We start from the raw sequence: 22,716 nt of genomic DNA, 5'->3' as shown, positions 1-22,716 counted from the left end.
TCTTTCCCCAGGGAGAAGATGTCTCATCTCTATTGATCTCAGCCTGCAGTGACTTCTAAATTGTTTTATGCTGAGATCACATCTAGATCCTCGGAGAGCTCTTCATTGAGCTGCTGAGAAAAGTACTGCTGAGAAAAGTGATCAAGGTTCAATGATGCGATTAGGTCTAATTTGTTTAAGGGAGTCATTGGGAGATACAGATCAGCTGGTGAGGACAGGATGGAGGCTCTCAAGTTGTCCTAATAGTTATATTCTTCTATTGTTCTTTAACATTAGAGGTTGGTGAGAGCTGGGTATTCTGGACATTTCTAAAGCAAAAGAGAAAAGTGATCTTTGAAAATGTCTTGTGGTAATGTTATGGGGTAATGGGAATCACCACAATATGAACACTAGAAAGCCATTTGGGAAGGAAAAGCTAGTCCAGTGAAGGTTAGCAATGTCTCTATCCTCTTTGCCTCTATCCAGACAAGGGAGGATAGTCATAAAGTTGAGGTGGATAAGAGAAGAGAAAAAGAGAAAAATGGTTGGCAGCAAGGAAAATGCATGAGAAGATTTTAGATATAACATATTAGAATACGAAGAGATGGACATAACCACAATATTGCCCCCTCCCTCCCTGGCTAGATTCATTCATTACTTGCAGTGACTGTTGGCTGTAAACAACCCTTAGTTTGAGTGAAATGCACAAACAAGACTGCCCATCTAGGAAGCCTTTCTTCCTGTCTACTCTCCAACCCACTGAGTTCCTGATTCTTTTAACTTTGTGGGTTACTGGCACACATGTGTCATTTATTCACTCCATCATCTTTATTGAGGCCAAAATCTTAGTACAGGAAGCACATTCGCTGGTCATTAATTAGCTCATCTGACTGTCACCAAAATCCTGTAAGATAATTATATATTTTTTGTCTCTATTTCATAGCTCTCCTTCACTCTATGACACATAACCTTTGTTTAATACAGGGATTGGATCATAGAAAGTGCACAGAGTGAATGAACAATACATGTTTATTAAATGAAGAACCTTCTTTCTTGCTATTATAACAGTTAAAAAGAAGTTATGGCATGGACTATGAGAACCTGCTGCCTGATGCTGGGTACCAGGTGAACATTCCATCCCTACCACGAACTTTCTCCTAGAATTGGAAAGGGATAAGGCAATCTTTCTCCCTTCCTTGGAGAAAACAACTGTGAGTGGTAGGAAGCCATGGGAGAGCAAAGATGACAAATCTACTTGGCTCATCATCCTTCACTAGTTTCTTGTTAATCAACAGAGGGACCAAATGCTTTCCAAAGAACAGAAAGGTGAGTCTGGTCATTATGCTCAAGTAAGTAAGTGGGAGTAGAAATATTAGCAAAGCATGCACTTTCCAGTTATTTGAGACAAATTTTTAAGTATAAAACAGAGCCCCAAGGGTCACTGAGTCCAACCTATCATGAAAGCAGCAGGTTAATACTACCAGGTTTCATGAACATCTTCTATGTGTTGGGCACTGTGCCAAGCACATTACATGCCTCAGCTCTTTATAACCTAGCAGTGAGTCTATGATGCAGGTCTTCTGAAGCTCATTTTATAGCAGAAGAAACAGAGATTCAAATGGTTAGGCAATTCCCTGGTGGGGAGTAGAATATTATGTAATACTATTGGTTGAGGCAATGTGCCAGGCTTTGAAGCAATGAAAGTTGGGTTAAAATATCAGCTATGTGGCTTTTCATTGTGTCACCTACTGTAATGTTATCTACCTCAGAGGACTGCTGTAAAACTCAGAGGGGATAAGATGCTTAATAGATGCTCACAAATATACTAGTTCTGTTCTGAAAAAGTAAGGAGGACTTAACAAGGAAAATCTTTGTAGAATGAGGCATTCCAAGTAAAGAGAACATTTAAGAGAGAATTTGAGTTAAGATGACTATGGTTTTGAGCTCAGGGGGAAAGCAGCAAGTGCTGTTCCTGACAAGGTAAGTAGAGTGGAGGTTGTAAAATGTCTTGTATGCCATGTAAATGAAACTGAACTTCATATTGAGATACACAGAAAGCTGTTGAGAAATTTTAAGCAAATGAGTGACATAAAACTTATATTTTAGAAAAACATTAGGGACACTGATAGTTTCCATCCATCCACCCATCCCTTATCACATCCATTAATCCATTCATACACCCATCTATCCATGCATCCATACACGCATCCATGCATGCATCCACCCACCCACCCACCCTCATGATTAATCTATCCACTCATTCATCTATCCATCAACCCTTCCATTTACCCATCAACCCATGCATTCAAGAATAATTATTAAAGGTCAGGTTTGAGTCTAGAGTAAGGCTAATATCTGAGGAAAGAGGTTCCCAGAAATGTTCTTTGCTCTCACGGAGTTTCTAACCTAGTGAGATCAGTTAGGAGACTGTTGCACCAATGCAGACAACACACGACTATTTTGTGGGTAAATGGAGCATCAGAGGAGATGAGAAGTCAGAGTTCCTAAGGAGTGTAAAAAGACATAGCTGGGAGATTGACTGGATATGTGGTTGTGAGGCAAAGAGAAGGGTTAAGAAAAGGAAGCAAAGAGTGGAATGGGAGGACAGAAGAAAGAAGGGAAGGAATATTATTAACACATATCCTTTTGTATATATGGTGACTAAATGGAAAGTTTTATGTTTATATAAGCTTTGCTAGAAACAAGACCATACATGTGTGTAGAAATATATTTATACATACTTATGCTGATCTAAATTTACATTTATGAAGATCGATACAGACACCTATTATATACTTGTGTGTATATACACTGCAGCTGTTGACACACATATAGTCATAAAAGCTTGGTGCCAAATTTTTCCCGTTGAGTAGTTCAGCACACCTGAAATTTTCTGAACAGAAAAGTGAAGAAAACATTCACACAAATAAAAGAAAAAAATTCTCTGTGTTAATCTCTTATGGGAAATCCAACACTTGGAGTGAATTATATTTTTGCATAAGTGATTTTAACTAGATTTGAGATGGTTAGATGCAGTGTTCTAGTTCCTGGGCCAAAAGTGCAACATGACATTAGATACCTAAGGAACTATTCATCTATGAAATATGGTTTCTACTCAAGAAATAGAAGCACCATTCCTTTCTATGAACAAAGGCAAAAAATTCTTTGACAGTATTTTCTCTGAAATGAAACTAATAGAATACATCCATGTCTAATAAATACTCATTAAATGAAGATTATTTTATCTTGTTAGTATGGCATTTAAAAAAGAAGTTACAGGAGTCAGCAGATGGCATAATGGTTACACCACCAGACTCCCACATGACTGACCATAGCTCAAATCCCAGACTTGATGACTTGAAAATAATGCCAGGTGCATTTGCTTGCATATCCAAGATCCAGGGAGAAGAATGGAGGAGAAGGGATTATGGCATGGTCATTCCTCCTGGGGAGCGGGGGTGATTTCTCACTTTCCCTCACTGTCTCTGTTTCTCTCCCTCTCTGGAGAGCACACATGGCCTAAGGCAAAAACACCTTTAAAAAAATAAAGAAGTTACAGTTCCATGGGATATTAGACCCAGAAAGGACAACTTAGTTGAGCTATTCAGTCCATGGGTAATATGCTATCTACAGAGAAGCTCCGTGACTTCTTGGAGGGTGTAGGGTATATTAATGGCAGGGCTGGGACCAAGGTCCTGTTCTCATCCTCCCCCCATTTTCTTTCCCCAGTCCCTCAGAAATGTCTGGCATCGCTCATGAATTTGGGAGTTTTATGTTAGTTTAGGAAGTCCAAAAACTTAAACATGCAAAGATAAATAGGATGAAAATGAGTTGAGAAATAAATTGCACAGTTTGGCTCATGGAAAAGTTTATTTCTTCAAGGATATTAAAACGATCTGAGCCAAAAGGATCACAGAGTCTGTAATAGGATGCTCTAAAAAAAGAACAGTCTTTTCTTGGCTTGCTTGTACTAAATTTACATAGGAGGAAAACCCAGGGATGCTGGGTTTCCTTGGAGGCCTGAGTCAGCTCAGGGAACTAGAGGCTTCAGTACTTCCAGTTGAACTCCATTCTGCATATCACACTTTCAGAGGGTCAGGGACAAACCAGGAATAGACTTCACTAAATGACAGTTGGGAGGGACAGAGGTGTGTGATGTCTGGAAATTACTTTATTCAAATAAGGGACCAAACAGACCAAGATTTTAGCCAGAGAAGGTTTAAGACAGAGCCTTGATGATTCTACCTTCTAAAAATCTCTCAAGTCCATTGGCTTCTTTCCATTCTACTGTCACTGACTCACCCAGGCCACCACCATCCCTCACCTGGATTCAGCAATAGCCACCCAGAGCTCCCTTTCCTTTGGCACCCTCCTTTCCCAATCCCTTTTCCATAGAGTAGCCCAAGCAGTCTCTTTAACAAGCATGTCTTACCATATTCCATACTAAGATATGTGGTGTTTCTGCAATGCCCTCAGTGTGATCCAAACGCATCATCATCTGGTCATTATCCCAATCACCTGTCCAAACTCTCCTATACGTCCATCTTACCCTTTATGCTTTAGCACTATTTCATAAGTACAGCTTTTTTGATGAGATTTTGCTTAAGTAGGTTATACATTAGTAGTTATCATATTGTTATTTTTTATTTAAATTTTAATTTTATTTCAAGTTCTTTTATACATTTAATCATGTTATTTAGCTTGCAAAGTGAACATTCTAACATGTGTACATTTCTGCCCAGTCCTGTTGATAATACTATAAAGTTATCTTCAACAGATTATACCCCATTTCTTTGATCCATTAATGCTTTGCCTCTCTATTTTTCTCCTTAATGTCCTTGCTCAGACTCCACTGTTTCACTCACCCTCTTCTCACACTATATATGGTATTCACAACCATTTACTGTGTTTCTATATCCTTTAGTCATTCAGTTTCAGTCGTCAAGTGTGGATATTCGATATGTATTAGTGGAGACATACAATGTCTCCCCTTCATAGTCTGGCTTGCTTCACTCAGCAGAAAATCTTCCATATCCATTCACTTTCTGTCAAAATCCAGGGTCTTGTTGTTTTTTATGGCTGAGTAGTATTGTTAATTAAAATGAATAAACTTTAAAACTCAACACATAAGCATACATTCCATTGGATATCAGAGCATTAATTACATTACATGTTAGATATCCACTAAGAAACTCCACTGTGCTCTCAGGAGAGAATGAGAATGCAAAAAACGAATGATGTCATAATATTATTGTATGAATTTTAATTTGGAGGAGAGTCTAAAAACGTCTTTAGGAACCTCATAAGCCTCTGTATTGCATTTAGAAAATTTCCATTCTAAACATATTAAACTTCCTTCATATTCTCAAATGTATCTTGTTTGTGGCATTGTGACATTTCCTAAGTTGGATGAGGTCCCCTTCTTGTTGGTCTCCAGAACTCCTCTGTACTTCCATTTGCAAAGACTCCTTCTTGCTGGGTGTTAATTGCTCATGTACTTATCTGACTACTCTAGCAAATGGTCAGCATTGCCCTGTCCATGTGTCCAAGGCCCAGTGCAAAGTGCCTATCATGGTCACAGGTGAGATGGAGTCCACGCAAGTCCATAAAACATTGCAGATGACAGAAAAACACCTTCTTTAAGAACCCAAGATGGATTCAATTTGGGTAGAGAAATACAAATCTAGATTAAAGGAAGAACTTCCTGAAAAAAAAAAAAAAAGCTAGAACAGGGTGCTGGGGAACCCCAGCGAAGTAGTACATAGAGGGGATTCCTACAGTGGGTGAGGTCTGGGGCAGGATGACCTCAGGAGCCCCTTCAGAGTCTTACAAACTGTGATTCTGTGGGGCTCTACTGAGGGTTTCTCCCAGGCATCCCTCTTGCTTTATATTCCAGATGGATTTGTTTAGAATTCCTGAGTTTGACTCTCATTTTATTTTAAGCTACTTTAGAAAATAAAGACAGTGCCATCATTTTCAAGCTTCACTTTTCTCTCTGATCCTTCTTGCTTTATTCTATCTCTGGCTTTTCCTTTCATCCTTCTTTCTAAAAATATAGAGGATAGCAGAGAAGTTCTCACTGGTGCTCAATGAGGAGACCAATTCTACTCTCTCTGATGAGTTGTTGTAATAGTGTCCTCACCCAGCTCATGTTGACATGAGCTGACCTACACAGGAGCACCAGAGACTGGTGGTAGCAGGGTCTATGCTGAGGTTTTTGAGGGCCAGATAGAGGGAGATGGAAGACAGAAAGGAAAGTATGTGATCTTGGCCAGTCTGGCTTCAGGCCAGTGATAGTGCACCCATGAGCATTTGGCAAAAGGTACTCTCTTAACATGTATAGGAAACAGAGTGGCTATTTTCCACAGAAAACTGTGATGCTGTAAGGGGGCACAGAGATCTTTAGGAGAACTAGGAGTTAGCCCTTAAGCAGGTAAGGGTCTGATCATGGATGAAACCCATGCAGTAGCAATTGTGAGGTGCTTCCCTGAGTATGCAGCAATGAAGTGGATCCTAAAAAGGAGGAAAAATAAAAGAAATTAAAAGGAATAGCTGCGACACAAGTGAGAATGCCCTGAGTACTTTCAGAATGGGGGACAGACTTCACCAACTGATAGCTGGCTGGAACAGAGGTGTGTCCTACTACTAAGGAAGAAATCTTACTACTCAATCCTTGGAGTCCCAAAATATATGTATTGACTCTAATATGACTATGTTTGTACCTACAGGCAGTTGGCTACATAAGTACCCCCACCTACTATGTCTTTATTAGATGTGCAAGTCTGAGTACTTATTTAATATCTTGTTGCTTTTGTTTCCTCATATGCAACATGGAATAACATACCTAGGGCAGTAAAAGTACTCAAAAAACACTTGCTGAGTACAGGAGTGCATGAATATTGTCCTTGAAGAGTGATCTTAAGAGCAAAGAAGACAATACATTGGAAAGACCATTAAAAATCATAAAACTTCATATGCATTGAAAGAGTTGGTTTTTGCAAATGCCACTTGCTACTAAGCTTCCAGAAACTGGCTTACCTTCTGCTTCCCGAGGGCTCCAGTGTCCTGATGGGCCACAGGGCATAGGGGAGGAGGCGTTGAAAGCATACTGTACCAGGACTCTCCCTTCCAAGCAAAGGTCACATGCTGATCCCAATTCTCTAGGAGGCCAAGGAAAGAAGGACAATACACCGACTTAGGAACAGTTGAATGAGCAACTGATGACACTAGACCAAAGGCAAAGGGCAGAGCACACAAGTTCTTGTTGCCCCCTTTTCTTCCTACATATGCTAAGGTTTCCAGAAAATGACTGAAAGCGAAATTCTTTCCCATTGCCTAGAAAGGACCTTGTTTGGCTCTAAGTAGCTTTTGCTCTGATGGTCAATATACTTTTCTAATTTTAGGCAGCATAGAATCAACAGGTAAAGATCAGTACCTGCAAGAATTTTAATCTCTTCAAGTATGAAAAGCTCCCCAAGAATTTGCTGTGCAGTAGTGAAAACAATGTTTTATTCTACTTTGTCCTTAAAACTTACTTCCTTGAAAATACAGATCTAGTACTTGCGATGTGCTAGGCAGCAGCCTGTGTCTTAGGCATGACATATTAAAAAGATGTAGTTTCTTCATCTTAATATAAGTGGACTGGATTAGAGGATGCCTAAAGAACCTTCCAGCCTCGACATTCTGGGATGAATGAGTCACACTCCTCAGCTTAACAGTCAAAAGCAGTTTCTTTACCATGCCATCTAATTCATTCTAGCAGCTTTCCAAGGGATAAGCCAATTCCTCAGTTAGATCTGCCCCATAAGTGGAATATTATGGTGGCTTCCCCTACCATCTTGTGTCTTGTGTATCTGGATTCAATCTCCCTTTGGCTACAACAGCCTCTGGGAGCCTGCTTGTTATCCAGATTTGGCACCCATTTAGGAGACAGCTATGGGGAAAGACAGGGATGAGTCTTTTGTGTTATTGTGGACCCCAAACTATGCAAATCGGAGCAAGTTCTGCAGAGGACTGAAAACTGAATCTTGGAAATGTGTCAAGAAATGTCTCACCCACACTCTTATTGCTCAAAGTGCTATGGCCCTGTTCATATTTTTTTCATCATTCCTAGAAGAATCTTTATGTTTTGGCTACTTTAAAGAAAACAATGAAGGAACCAGGTCTCAAGTCTTAGGGCTTTCCTCTCACAGGAAAACTCTCTATGTCTCTGGGCTCACAAGATATGGAAGAGTGCTTGTGAGCATCACAATCTGCTGGTGGTCCCCATATCTCCTCCATATGACTGCCAGGAAATCATCCCCAAACCTCCATCTAAACAAGTTACAACCCTGTTTACCTTTGGTGGCTGCAGCCATGAGTGCCCTATGATGTAGCATGCATTTTCCTTGCAAACTACACCTCTCATGATTCTAGCATTATTTCTGGATTTGTGAACTTGACCTAACTACCAAGTTGTGTTGTGTCTCTCACTTCTGCACCATCACTCTCCTCCCCCAAACTTTTTTTGCCTGGCTGATGTTCTGATCCTGCATTGTTCACCTTAAACATCATTTCCTCTTTGAAGACTTTTTCATGTAGAAGTGAGTTTTTCTCAGTAGACTTTGAGGTCCTTGCAGATGAGATCCATGTTTTATGATTATTTTTCTATCAGGGATCAATACACAATTTACTATGTGGGGGGCAGCATATTTAGTTGGATGGACAAATGGATGGATGAGTGAGTAAATACCAATCACTCACATGTGTCGCTAATACTCAGAACTAACCTAGTCCAGATCTTCAAATTGTATATTTTTCATACTCAACTCTATCATCTTAAACATGAAGCCATACATAGGTAAAAAGTTTGCAAGCATACAAATATTCAATGATAGGATAATAATTAAATAGTCTATGGTTAATCTCCTTAAGGGAATGGTAAGCAGTTACCACAACATTATTTATAAATATTACATAATTTCATGAAAAATGTGCAAGTTATAACATTAAATGAAAAAGTCATATTCAACGTGGAATCTACAGGACTATCTCTATGATGTGAAAATAACGTCATGTGACAAAATATTATCTGCGTAATTTCTAAATGGTGAAACATAGGATGATTGATTTCCCTTTGCTAATTCTACTCTCCCCAGTTTTTTGAATTTCCTGTAGATCTTAAATACATATGAGCTAATCTTGGACTGTGATATGAATAAGTATATTTACTTGTAGGTAGAGTTAGAGGTGAAGGGAGAGACTACTAATGAGGTCAGAGTTCCTTTACAATGACCACAATCCATGCACAGCTGCTCTGACCACATGACTAGACTGTTGATGATGATGAGATTACAAATGCCCTGGAAGAGGTTCAGGAACCATTCTGATCTCTTTTTTTTGGGGGGGGAGAGGTTTTCGCTATAGGGTGCGTGCGCTTGCCAGACAGAGAGAGACATAGAGACAGAAAGCAAGAAATCACCCCCTGGGGGGATGAACATGCTGCAGTCCCTTCTCCTCCATTCTCCTCTTGGGATCTGGGGCATGCACGCACACGCACCCGGCGTGAGTTTTAAGCCACCGGGTCCAGGACGCGAATCGCCGTTGACTACATGGGAGTCCAGAGACATAGCCATTACGCTAACTGCTGGTTCCCACCATTCTGATCTTAATAGCCATATATTCTTTCTATTTCTCTAAACTTTTTTTCTTTGTGTTATACACATAAAGTCACCTGAACTTCATTGAATTCTTCACACACCCCAGGTTCCCAAAAAATACTTTGACAAGCATTTAAACATTATCCACATGACAGCAAATATGTAATGTCTAACACATCCAGGGAGTATGTAATACATTTTCTATGTTTGTCATTTATTTGATTTTCATGGGCATGTGTATCTATACACACATGTACACATACACACACACAATGAAATCTCAGACATACAGGATGCTAATTCTGAGAGAGACTATCTTGCTTATACAGGTTCACAAAGGTCAAACTTAAAGGTACAATGTACAACATGTCCAGTATTGCAGCTAACAGCCACATGTGGCTATTTAAATTGAAATAAATGGAAATCAAGTAAATTGTTAAATTTTATCTCCCAGTCACATCTCAAGTGCTCCATAGCCACACATGCCTAATGGCCATCAACTTGGATAGTGCTTTGCTAAGGCATCCTGTACATGATAAATTAACTTCTCTCCTATATAACTATCATGGTACTAGTTAAAGCTAGTTCATCTTTGAGAGAACATAGCTACTCAAATGATTTTCTGTGTCTGACATCGGTTAAGAAAAGTTAGAACCCCTCCGTCTTACACATAAGAAAACTGAGACCGAAGAGAAAGAGGTTGCAAAGGCTTCATATACAGGTCTCTTGGTTCCCAGTCCAGTATTCTGTCCAACACACCATAGCCAATTGTTCATATAACTGAAACCATCCAGTCAACACATGCTTGCAAGACAGATAAAAATAAAGGAGTCAGAAAAACCAGGGGTGGCCTTGAATTATTTATTCAGTTGCCCATGTGTGAGGACACAGGCTGTGGGAGGATCTGAATATGTTTTTTTAAGGGAAATCCTTGTATTCTCTTAGACCACAGATGTGAGAACAGCAGGAGGACATGAGGATGGCCAGGGGCGAGAGGTTGGCATTGATGGATGTAGTGGAAAACACCAGAGGTTTTGCAGGGAAAGGGAATTTTCAAGTAGCTAAACAGCTCTGGAAAATGTTGCACAAGATGGGAGCTAATATTTTTTGAATGTAGAGTGTATGTGCTTGGCATATCACAGATGTTGTCTTGTTGAATTTCCCTCAAAAGCCTGGTGAAGTAGGAATGATTAACACCTTTTAATAGAAGAAGGTTCAGGATGAGAAAGGTGAGACGGCTTGCCCAAGGTTTCAGTGACTGAGAATAATGAAGCCAAGGATTGAAGATGAATGACCTGACATCCAAGCTGGTATACTAAGCTAATTTCCATGCATATAAATTCCATGTGTATGGGAGAACAATATTCATAAAATGTAGTTCCATTTCTTTACAACAGTTTACTGAACTTGTGGACCAACTTCCTTTGGCCATAGACTATGGTCTACGTAGCTGTTAACCCTAATTAGACATGTTTCAAAAATGTCAGTTTTAATTTAACAAATGATAAATCCATTATGAAATCTAAGACTGAACAGAATAGCTATTGTATAAGCCACAAGAACCAACTGACTATAGGTTATTAAAAACATATTGATTGAAGCTGAGGGCACTATGTAATAGAGACATATCTCATTACACAACAATTAACCTTCCAATAGGTTTCCAACAATCAGATGGTATTTATTTAATGGACAATAACTGCTTTATGAAATACAAATTGAATGCATACACAGGAAGCTTCATTTACAAAACTTCCATTTTTAAGTGCAATCTAGGCCAAGGTTTGACCAAAAGTCTGATACTTCTCATTGCCGCAGAAAAAATAAATAAATCTCCAGGCTGTTGGAAAGCTTGCTCTGAAGTGTCACATGAGGTTTCCCAAACCTGGCTCTGAGCTCCCATGGAAGGTGGCTGGGTCAGAGGAGGGGGTTTTCTACAGAGAGACTAGGACTAAATTTTTTTCCTTGGTTATCACATTCACTTAGCTGTGAAAGAAAGGTTCTAGATTTAGGGATGGATGGATAGTAATGTAAAAATTAGAGCCTAATTTTTATGTGGTACCATGATCTAATTTTTTATTTTTATTTTTTAAAATTTTATTTTTAATTGACATAAAATAATTGTATATATTTATGGGGTACTATGTGATATTTTGATATATGTTTACAGTGCAGGATGATTAAATCAGGCTAGTGATCAAATCTATCACCTCTCATACTTATTTTGTGTGTATGGTAAAATATTTAAAATATATTCTTATAGCAATTTTGAAATATGCATGCACTTTAATTTTAGTTACCATTCTGTGCAATAGACCACAGAAACTTAATCCTCTGGTGTAACTCAAACTTTGAGCTCTTTTAGCAACATCTTTTCTTTCCCCATCCAAGTCCCCCTCTCCTAGTCTTCGGCAGCCATCATTCGATTTATCTATGTGTCCATCATTTGTGGATTCCACATATAAGTGATATCATGTGGTATTTGTCTTCTTATGTCTGGATTACTTCACTCAGCATAACATCTCCAGGTTCATTCATGTTGTTGCAAATGACAAGACACCCCCTCACCCCTCATTAAAGGTGGCATAATATTCCACGATGCACACAAACCTTGTTTTTGTTTTTTATTCATTCATCTGATGAAGATCACCTAGGTTGCTTCCATAGCTTAGTTATTGCAAATAATGCTGCAATGAACATCAGGATGCAGACATCCCTTTGGCATACTCATTTCAATTTCCTTGGCTATATACCCACAAGAGGGAGAGCTGGCTTATGTGGCAGTTCTATTTTTAGCTTTCTGAGGAATTTCCATACTGTTTTTCATAAGGCCTGTATTAATTTACATTTTCCCCAACAGTGCATGAGGATTCCCTTTTCTTCACACTCTTGCCAACACTTGTTATCGTTCTTCTTTTTGACGATGACTATTTTAACAGGTATGAGGTGATATCTCATTGTGGTTTTAATTTGTATTTCCTTGATGATTAGGTACGTATACATCTGTTGGCTATTTTTACGTCATCTTTTGAGAAGTGTCTATTTAGGTCCTTTGCCTAATATGTTTTTATGAACACACAAACACAGACACACATACTTGCAAATGAGAGCTTCTTGCCTCCTTTTCATTGCTCTTTTGCAGGAAAGTGAGACAAATCTTTTATACTCTAGTTTTGGAGCAACTTAATGAAAACATATGGAAGTCTGAGACATGACATTCATTGCAAAATATGAGTTGGAGTCAGCCCCCACCACTTTTTATGGGCTCTTGGTTAAATCTCTCAGCTTCTTTTAGCTTCTAGTAGGTCCTTATCTGGATAATGAGGGAGATGATATCTTTTTACTGGAAAAATTAAATGAGACTCTATGCATAAAGCACCTATTCCATAATAAATTCTTGATAAATAGCAGCAACCACAACAAAGTAATACAAATTAATTATTGTCATGGTTATTTTTTTCCACCATTATCAATGCTATATACCCATTACCGGATGAAACACTTCCAAGAAGGGCTAGAGGTGGGTATAATAACACTAATCTTTCCTGAATTACAACAAAGCTCAAAAATAGATGTGAGCATCTTAGTCTAGCTTCATGACCCTTTGAAAGCTGGCTCCCATAAAGCTTTAGCTTCTCAATGATGCTTCATGTTAAAAGGTATCACAGAGACCATTTGTTCACTCTCTTCCTTCAGGCCACCGTGACATCATTAGATCCACTCTTCATGGGAGGAGAATAAGACTCAAAAAAGGAAAGTGGCAAGCCACCGTCATATAATTATTGACACAGAGAGGAGCAAAACAGTTATCTTACGCTCAGTTCATCATTCCCTAGTCTTCTAAAAATTTTATGTTCAGTTCTACCAAGAAACATAGGCACAGAGATTGTGATTGCATAGTACATTATGTATATATGTACACAACTATTTATACATAAACACACACATATCTCTTCATATACAAAATGAATACTACATAATATGAAGGGTGTTGTACATTAACTAGAGGCAATTGTAGTTTCTGAGCTCATGAAGACAAAACCAATACCTCTATAGCAGAGAAGATTTCTAGCAACAGAAGTTTTCAGATTTCTGAGAGGAATGTAAATCAAACATCCATTCACTTAAAAATATGGTATCATTATGTATTCATTTCTACTAGAAACCATTCATTTCTTCCCTGACATAAAGTTTGTAAACATACCTATTTTTACAAGCCACTATGCTACAGAGTGAAGGTAACCACTAAACAAAAACAAGGAACACAGCAAAATACCTCTCCAAGACTGCTTTTCTTCCAAGTTTCCCTCTTCTTGGCAGGAAAAAGGGAGAGGAAGGGATCAGCACTTCACAGGACACACTCACCTTTCAAAGAAGTGGCCATCGATGGGTGGGAACCACTCCAGTGTGATGGAATCCAATGTGTGGCCCACGATTTGGGGGGCAAGTGCAATAGGTGCTGGCTTCCTAGAGGGCTGCCAGCTCTGGTAGACTAAGTCCAGGTAACAGTGCATTCTGGCGACTTGATTGGGCGTGAAGGAGTCTGTACAGTCATCATCTATAAGCAGGCAGGGGGAGGGGAAGAGTGGTGTGAGAGATAAGCAATGAACTGCACAGGTGGGCATGCAAGAGAATTATGACATTTTCTGACTGACAGAGAACCGACACCTCAGCACCCCAGTCCTTCTTTGGCAACTCAGGGATGGACCCTTCTAATGCTTAAGAATTAATGGTCTGTGAACAAATTAGTAGAGTCATCACTTTTAGAGACAGGTAAGAAAATAGGAGAGTGGGGAGGATGAGTGGAATGAAAAAGTATGCTTGAAACTGGGAGAGAAACAGTGCTAAGTTCTAGCCAAGAATAGAGACAAGAAGAGCTTCTTTTTGTGGGCCCCAAATCCATTGGTCACTCAGTCAACAGTTCCTTCCCTATCTCCTTCCCTTATCTCCCATTTAGTATCTCTCATTCATTCACCCATTCACTTACATACACTCACTCACTGACTTATGCATTTACCAGTTCCTTAACTCATTCCCTCATCCCCTCACTTGCTGATTCCACTAGTCACAGATGCTATCCTGCCATTCAAACAAGCCTGAATGTCTAATACATATTCTCTGCTTTTTTCCAAGGGGCATAGATAGATAAAGTGTAAAAAGTTCCCACCCTTCAGGAGCTACTACTCTAGTTATTAGGCCAAGAGCAGTTCAGTGCATGAGAGAAGGTTGCTATGTCTGTGAGGTCAACTATCTGTGAATGAAGGGGGGCAGCATGTAAAGGACAGAGGGTACTTGAGGTCAATCATATTACATGAGGTAATTTTGGGAAAGAGATCGCAAGAGAGGGAGCCACAGGACCCAGAGGCACAGAGTCCTATATAAAGAACAGAGACCAGAAAACTGACCAGACCTCGGAACATCCCAGGCTCAGTATGTATGATAGGAATATGAGCAATGTCATCTCCCGCACAGTAATGTCACCGAGATGTTTATTGCATGCTTAGAAGGAGCCAGGCACAGTGCATTGTGTTTTGGACATATTTAACCTCTTACCTGCCCTGCTATTTTTGGAGTATATCCTATTAATATTATTTTCTCCATTTTACAGAGGAAGAAACCAAGGCTGAGAGAGGGCGACCAACTACTCCAAGATCATAGAGTAAGGGACAGATCTGGGATTTGAACCCAGGCCATCCTGATTCCAAAGCTGTGCTTCTAATTAGCATGAGAATTTTTTCTTATACGTTAATAATATCTTGTTCAGACAAAGTACCCTGCAGATCTTTGATAAATGGGAGTTAAGCCTGAGTCTGAGGAGGCTTGGAACTCAATTTCTCAGGTGTCTTTAGATCTAATGACTTTCATTCAATCCTATCCTTTCTTTTCCAGAGTGTGAACTGAAGGTGGTGACCTAAGAGCCAGCCCCCAGGGAAGAACTGTGCCTCCTGTTTCTTCTAACAGTTTTTTTTTTTTTTTTTTTTTTTTTTTTTTTTTTTACCCCAGTTGCTCTAGGAGAAGAGAAAGGCACTGTTTTGGCATGGTTTCCAAAAACACCACTTCCCAGAGGTGTCTGCCTGATCAGGATTTCCGCAGCTGGGCCCCAGACTAAGACGCACAGGGCTCGCCAGCTCTGAAAATAAACTGGCTACTGGGAATCCTTCAGTATATTCACTTCTTATCAAACAAACAGAAAATAAGTTTGAGCAGTTGAACGCGACCTTGAGAATCCAGTTTAGTTGAGATACAGAGGTGCAAAGGAAGTTATCACAGAGCTGCCTCAATCCCCTTAGTAATTTTTTTGACTGCTTCTTTTCCAGCACTTCAGGGACATCTTTAATACATTTGGAAGAAGCAGAAGAACCTGATGTCCTGTAACAAGTGCTGTGCAAAAGTGACCAGTCAAACAAGTCTCTCTCAAACCTGGATGGTACCATGTAGCTCCTTGAATGCCAAAGATTCTATGGGTCCTCATTGCCTGGTGTCCAAATGCCTCAGTGTGAGAGTGGCCAGATCACTTTTTACTGGTTACTATGAACTTTGCACTCCACATTGAATGCTTTGGCAAAGCCACTGAATACATGAAATAAAGAGAAGGCTATGATGCCTAAAGAAGGAAGTGCAGCTGTAGAATTGGATTAGCATGCTTGAATCTAAAGTCAAATGAGTGAGCGAGTCTACACACTCAGTGCCTCAGTTTCCCTCTATGTGTAGTAGAGCTGATGATGACAAGAGTGCTCATTGTAGAACACTGCTGAGGTGACACAGCATGGAACACCAGAATAATGTTAGCTTCAACACAAGTATCTGGTAGATGAGCACTGTTTCTGTAGTGTGAGTGTTTGCACAAAGGTATGTTTCTGTTTATGTGTGTGAGTATTGGAAAACTCATAGCAGGAAAAAAACCCAGAATGTAAAATATGCATTTTCTTTAACAATACTGCACTTCTGAATTTGATAGATACTTGTGGACAAGTGTGGGGGAAATATATGAACCGAGGCATTTCTTAAAACATCATTTATAATAGTGAAAATATTAAAAACAATACATCAGGGCCAGCCAGTAGTGTAGTGGTTAAGGCAGCTGGATCCCACAAGGCTGACTACATAGTTCGAGGCCCAGACCTGTCAGCTTGAAAACCGTGCTAGGCATGTGTGTGCATGCTCAAAATCCTGAGAAGAAAATGGAGGAGAAGGGATTGCAGCATGGTCATCCCCCTTGGGTGGTGCTTTCTCATTTTCTCTCTCTCTCTGTCTCTCTCCAGCAAGCACACATGTCCTATAGTAAAACAAAAGAAAACAAAAACGAATAAATAAAAACACATCTGTCCATTAATAGGGAAATAGCTGTGAATTTTAAGGAATAGTTATAGAAAAGAATGCTAATAAAGCATTAAATAGTAATAAAAGGGCTAGTTCATCAAAAAGATATAACACAAAAATATCTATGCACCCAACTCAGGGGCACCCAAATACGTGAAGGAAGACTGTTAGATCTAAAAGGAGAGATAGACTGTAACACACTAATTGTTGGGGATCTCAATACCCCACTATCTCCTTTGGACAGATGATCTAGACAAAAAATAAGCAAAGAGATACAGGATCTAAACATCACCATAAATTGAATGGACTCGAAAGACATCTGTAGAACCTTCCACTCAAAAGCATTATTTTAACATCCAGTAACATTAAGATTCAGTTTCCTCAAGTATAAATTGGGGTATTTGGAGCTACTCTAATCAACAAAAATTGAGAGGATTCAACAGACTGGGTCACATAAGTATTTCTTAAAATGACTGAGGATGAAGAATAAGCTAATTCTTCCCTCTATAAACTCCTTTCTTTTCTCTAAAGAAGTATATTTTTCTCTTATAACTTTCCTTGTTTGTCCATAAGAGTTTGAAAGATTAATAGGTAACAGACCTTGGGAAACAAGAATGTATTTTAAATATTAAAGCTGAAATTGGAAAATTTGGGTCCTAGAATTCATTTAGAGACTTAAGTCCTGTAAAAATCTTGGCTGAAGTACCAAAGGGTTTGGGTTCATCATAAGTGCTCTGTCACAGATAGCTAATGTTTAGTCAACCCTACTGCTGTGTTTCATCCAAGATCTCCCAACCATTATCTGTGGCCTCTTCTTTCTGTTCCCCCAGGACCAACAAACTCATCTTGTTCTTCTCTCTCCATCTTCTCCCTAGGCAGAAAGGACTCTAGGAACTTCAGCACTTGGAGAGTCTGCCCTGGTCCTCCAGCTGTTGATACAGTGCCTTGAGCTTGCTAACTGAACCTCATTTCTATTGTAGCTAGAATACCACATTGGCTCAGGGCATAGGCTTTTTGCCTCTACTCCCTATAGGACCTCAGGCAAAATGGTAAGTTCCAATTTCTTCATTCTTTACTCACTGTGAAATGAGGAATAATGGTATTATCTGCCTCATAAAGCTGATGAGAGCATTTAAGAGGTCACACCATGCCTAATGCGGGGATATCCTAGTTGCCCCATCTTATAAAAGTCCCCATGCTTTTGCTATGTTTAAAAAATGATAATGATACTAGCAGTCATAATTTTTTATTATGATTATGAGTTATAGATATTCACTATAGAATATTTGAATATGCTAAAAAATTTGTAAAAATAAACATTACCCTAAGCCTATTCTCTAGAGAGAATGCAAATAATATCTAATATGTATATGTGTGTATGTGTGTTTATGGATGTAAATATGTACAGTAAATCTATCAGTCTTACACTGTACATAAGGCTCTGTGACCTCTCAATAGTTAACATAAAATCCTACCTATTTTCATTGACTGAGCTCTAATTATGACACCAATGACAATTCTAAGTCATTTATTTGTGTGATTATGTCTGCCATTATGCAACATAATTATGAGTATCCTTACTGATATTGATAAAGTAATGGAGGAGACATACCTTGCTGAGATTAAATGTTGGGATATGTAGGCCAATCCACCAGTAGGGTGGCTAAGGCAGCTGGGTCCCACATAGCTGATGTCACAGTTTTGAGTCCCACCTAATGGCTTGAAAAACACACTAGTCAAGTGTTAATGCATGTCCAAAAACCCAACAGGAGAATCAAAGAGAAGGGATTGTTGCATGGCCTTACCCCCCTTGGAGGGAGGGGCGATTTCTCACTATCCTCTCTCTGTCTCTCTTGTGAGCACATGCACTCTTTAGCAAAACCATAAAAAAAAATTGAGATATAGAAAATTCAAATTTGGTCTTCTCACTGCCAACTTCATATTCTAAATTACTACATTACTTCTATTTATAGCCCTCAATCATCTTCTGTATCACTTTTTAGTGAACATATAATGTTCTATCACCTGAATGCCTTATGATTTATTTCAATAACCCATTATATATGGACTTGTAAGGAGTATTTAATTTTTCATACATATAAGCATTGTCTTCTATGCCTGGCATATGTTAAATGCCTAATAAATATCTGAATAGTAAGCATTGCTAAAAACATTTTTTAAAGAATTATTAATTTTATTTATTCTTACTATTTTTTAAAAAATTTGCTATAGGGCATACGTACTCACTGGAGAGAGAGAATGAGAGAGAGATTGAGAGAGAGAGAGAGAAAGTGAGAAAGCAAGTCACCAGGTTCTGTACTCATACTTTAGTTGGCCACATGGGAATCCAGTGCCTTAACCACCATGCCACCTACTAACCCCACCAAGAACATTCTTATAGCTAAATCTTCAAACACATCAACTAATTTATTTGCTTCACATATATTCTTTAGAGATGGGTTAGCTGGATCAAAGCCTGTGTGTGCATTAAAAGGCCCTGTCACATAGAAAGATGGTTGGAAGACACTTGTTCCTGTAGGAGGGAAAGCCAGATTTCTTGCATACTTGAGGAGTCCCTAACTCATGGATCTTCTTTGAGGACTCCCTATGACCAATTATCTTCTGGAAGTGAAGTTGGGTTGCTGCCTGTTTATTTGCCAAGGGTTTATCTAACAGCTCAACATAACCATACTCCCTTGGCGCTTTGCCCAGTCTGTGCGACTAGACTTGTTTCCATCACCTGGCAGGCAACTGCTTGATCTGAGCACTCAGGTCACTCTCAACTTTTTCCAGGACTGGAAAGTGAGGCAGATAATTGTTGGTTAATAACACAGTAAGAAAGATTTGGTTTTAAGTCTTCTCTTTTCCTTATTCCTTCTGTTGGACCCAGGGAAAGTTAGTTAAAGTACTTGAACTCTACATCTTGCATCTGCAAAATGTGAGTGAACGTAATACCCCTGTCTCCGTGGGTTATTTTGAAGATTCAATGAGACAGGTATATACAAAGTTTCACACAATGCTTAGCACATCCTAGATACTTAGGAAATCATTGTAGGTCTGCACTGACCCATGTGATAGCCACATCCATGTGTGACTATTGATTTAAATTGATTAGAATTAGTTAAGACTAATAATTCAAGTTTTTTGTTACACTTAGTTATATTTCAAGTGCCCAATAGTACATATGACTGGAGACTACCATGGTGGATAACACAGACATGGACCATGGTCATCTTTGCAGGACATTTTGCTGGACAGTGCTGCTCTAGGTCTGTCACCCATCTACTGACCAGGTTTGAAGAAGAAACACTCAGGAATGAAAAGCAACTGGAAGAAGCTGACAGGGTAATGTCTCTGCTTTCTCTTCTTGACAGAGGGAGCCCCAGTGCAATGCTCTCCCCAGTCCTGAGAACCAAACCCTGTTTTGCATTTTGAATTTCATCCAGCTGCTTTTGTCACCTCATCTATCAGAGATCCTAAGAAAAACAAACATTTCAAAGCTCGTGGTTGCCTTGAATATGCTTTTGCGGGTGTAAGTTTGTTATCGTAGCTCAGTGAATTAGTTCTGCTGTTAATGGGTCACTGAGCTGAGGGGTTCCTTTAAAAAAACAACAGTAAATCAATCACTCTTTAGATCTGTACAAAGAAGAACAGAAAAAAGATTTAGTTTATGGGGGTCTGGTAGCTAGTGGCAGCTCCTAGGCCCCTAAGAGGCCGGCAAACTTCCAAATGCATGTTATTGTTTATTTTCCATGTGTGTTGAACTGGCCAAGGGAAGGTGCTACAGAAATGGAACGTAAGCAGGGCTGTGTGAGGGGACAAGGCACCGGATGTGGAGTGTCAGTGTGGCTGGAAATGGGAGCCCAATGGGAATCTGCTTTTGAGGAAATACCCAGCACCCTTGTCTTTTTTTAAAGACCTAAATCTAAAGTCTCTTTATGATATTGAGGTGGGTTATTGGTCTTTCTAGAAACAGGAGGTTTTGGACTGTATAAACCTTATACTGGAAAGATCCACAGAAATAACCAGTTCTAATAAGAAAGAAGGAATAGCCATTGGGGATCATCAAATCTTTTGAGTTTCAGCATCAAATATCCTCTCTTGCAGTGCAATTGGTGACAAAATCCCACTAGGAATGTGAAACAGTTAGAAAGGAGGTCCCTGGTTTGAATAGGGCTGAAGACCTAGAGCCCAATGTACTCAGCCACCTGGGGCAGCCCTCTGAGGCATCCCTGTGGAATAGACAACAAAAACCACTCTGATTGCTCATTGTTCAACTTAATCATCATCTAGGTCTATTTTAAACAATGGCATAAGAGCAGATGAGAAAAAAATATCTGGAGTCAGATATATGACTTGGGGCAAATCATTTCAGTAAGGCTCAATATTTTCATCTCTAAAATGAGGGTAGTTCCCATTCCATAGATATGTCACGATAATTAAATAAGATGGAGTGTATCAAAGTCCTTTATGAACAATAAATTGCTATACAGGTGGAAATACTGTTATTGCTAAGAATCAATTTGATATACATGTTATAAGAGAATTTATTCATTTCTTCCCTACCCCCTTCCTATTCCCTTCTCTTCCTCTCTTCTTTTTTCCTAACAAATATTTATTAAGTACCAGACCCTTTGCTAGGTCTTGGGAAGACAAGGCTTTATAGATGCAATCTCTACCTTCCCAGATTGTGCTTATTCTACTGGGGAAAGAGATGTCTAAAATTAGTATTATAATAAAATACGATGTTGACCCACCATGTGTGATTGTGAGAGTCATGCTTTACACAAGGACTCTTGACTACGGGAGCCAGTGGTGAGAGCTGTAATTGCTTCGAGAAAAGCATGTCTTGTTCTAATTTGGCAAAGGTAATGGTCTTGGTGTATCATGTGCAAAATGGAAACACAGAACATTCTAGAACATAGAGAATGAGCCTTTGCTGCTGTTACTGGTGATATAAAAATGGCAATAATAAGATGCATGAAGTTGGGGAAGGGAAAGTACAATCTTGTATTATACTTTTTAATTTGTACAATCCAAAGCATTCCTTTTGTTTTTTTGCAAAAAATAGGGTGTACGGACATTTTTTGTTTATCTAAAGGGAGACCTGTGTTAAATCAAAAGGTTCAACAACCACTAGATTAGAAAAGTACAGCTGCAAAAGTGTGAGCGACCTTGGAAATCAAAATCAAACATTCCCTTTTCTTAAGAAAAATGAGCCCCAGAGAGGAGATGACCCAAAAGCATTAGGTGGTTTAGTGCCAGAGCTAAGTTTTCTACACTGGTACTCTGACTTTTGGTCCTGGTCCACTTCCTAAATTTATCTTTCTGAGGAAACTTGAAATACAACATATTCCTTGAACCTCTGAGGCACTCATGGAAACAATATTATTCTGACCACTTGGGATGAAACTGTCCAAGTTAGAAAAGGTTAAGTGGCTTGTTGAAGGTTTCCTGAGCCATGACTAGAGCCCACATCTGACATCTAGCCCATGCAACCTTCAGAGTGTAGGGTCCTACCTGCATAGCTCATGAAGTTGTTGTAAGGAGTGTTGAAGAAGCTATGAAAGCCGCAGGTGTCGTTCCCTGGCCCTGGGTCACCGCAGAACTTGTGTTTAGGGGCTGGGTTGGTGTCATTGCAGAGGTCTCCAGTCTCAAAGGAGGGCTCTGTCTCCATGCAGGGGTCACTGCAGGACTGGATCTCTGAGATGCCTCGGAAGATGTGATAGAGGCCGAGGCTGTGCCCAATCTCATGGATCATGGTGTGGGTATGCCCAGG

General features: G+C 39.4%; 1 protein-coding gene across 1 annotated transcript in view; it reads right to left on the bottom strand.

Moving 5' to 3' along the window:
* The window catches only part of PAPPA (pappalysin 1), a 280,168-nt gene that overhangs the window by 186,962 nt on the left and 70,490 nt on the right, over positions 1 to 22,716 (bottom strand). The window contains exons 6-8 of the mRNA XM_006142815.3: positions 22,458 to 22,716; positions 13,983 to 14,175; positions 7,018 to 7,139 (exon numbers count right to left, since the gene is read on the bottom strand). The exon at positions 22,458 to 22,716 is cut by the window's right edge and continues 4 nt beyond it. Of these exons, the coding sequence (XP_006142877.1) occupies positions 7,018 to 7,139; positions 13,983 to 14,175; positions 22,458 to 22,716 (574 nt within the window). The remainder of the gene's footprint in view (positions 1 to 7,017; positions 7,140 to 13,982; positions 14,176 to 22,457) is intronic.

Source organism: Tupaia chinensis, unplaced genomic scaffold (genome assembly GCF_000334495.1).
Source record: "Tupaia chinensis unplaced genomic scaffold, TupChi_1.0 Scaffold000081_1, whole genome shotgun sequence".
Taxonomy (NCBI): Eukaryota; Metazoa; Chordata; class Mammalia; order Scandentia; family Tupaiidae; genus Tupaia; species Tupaia belangeri.
This window is presented reverse-complemented; position numbering and strand designations above follow the sequence as displayed.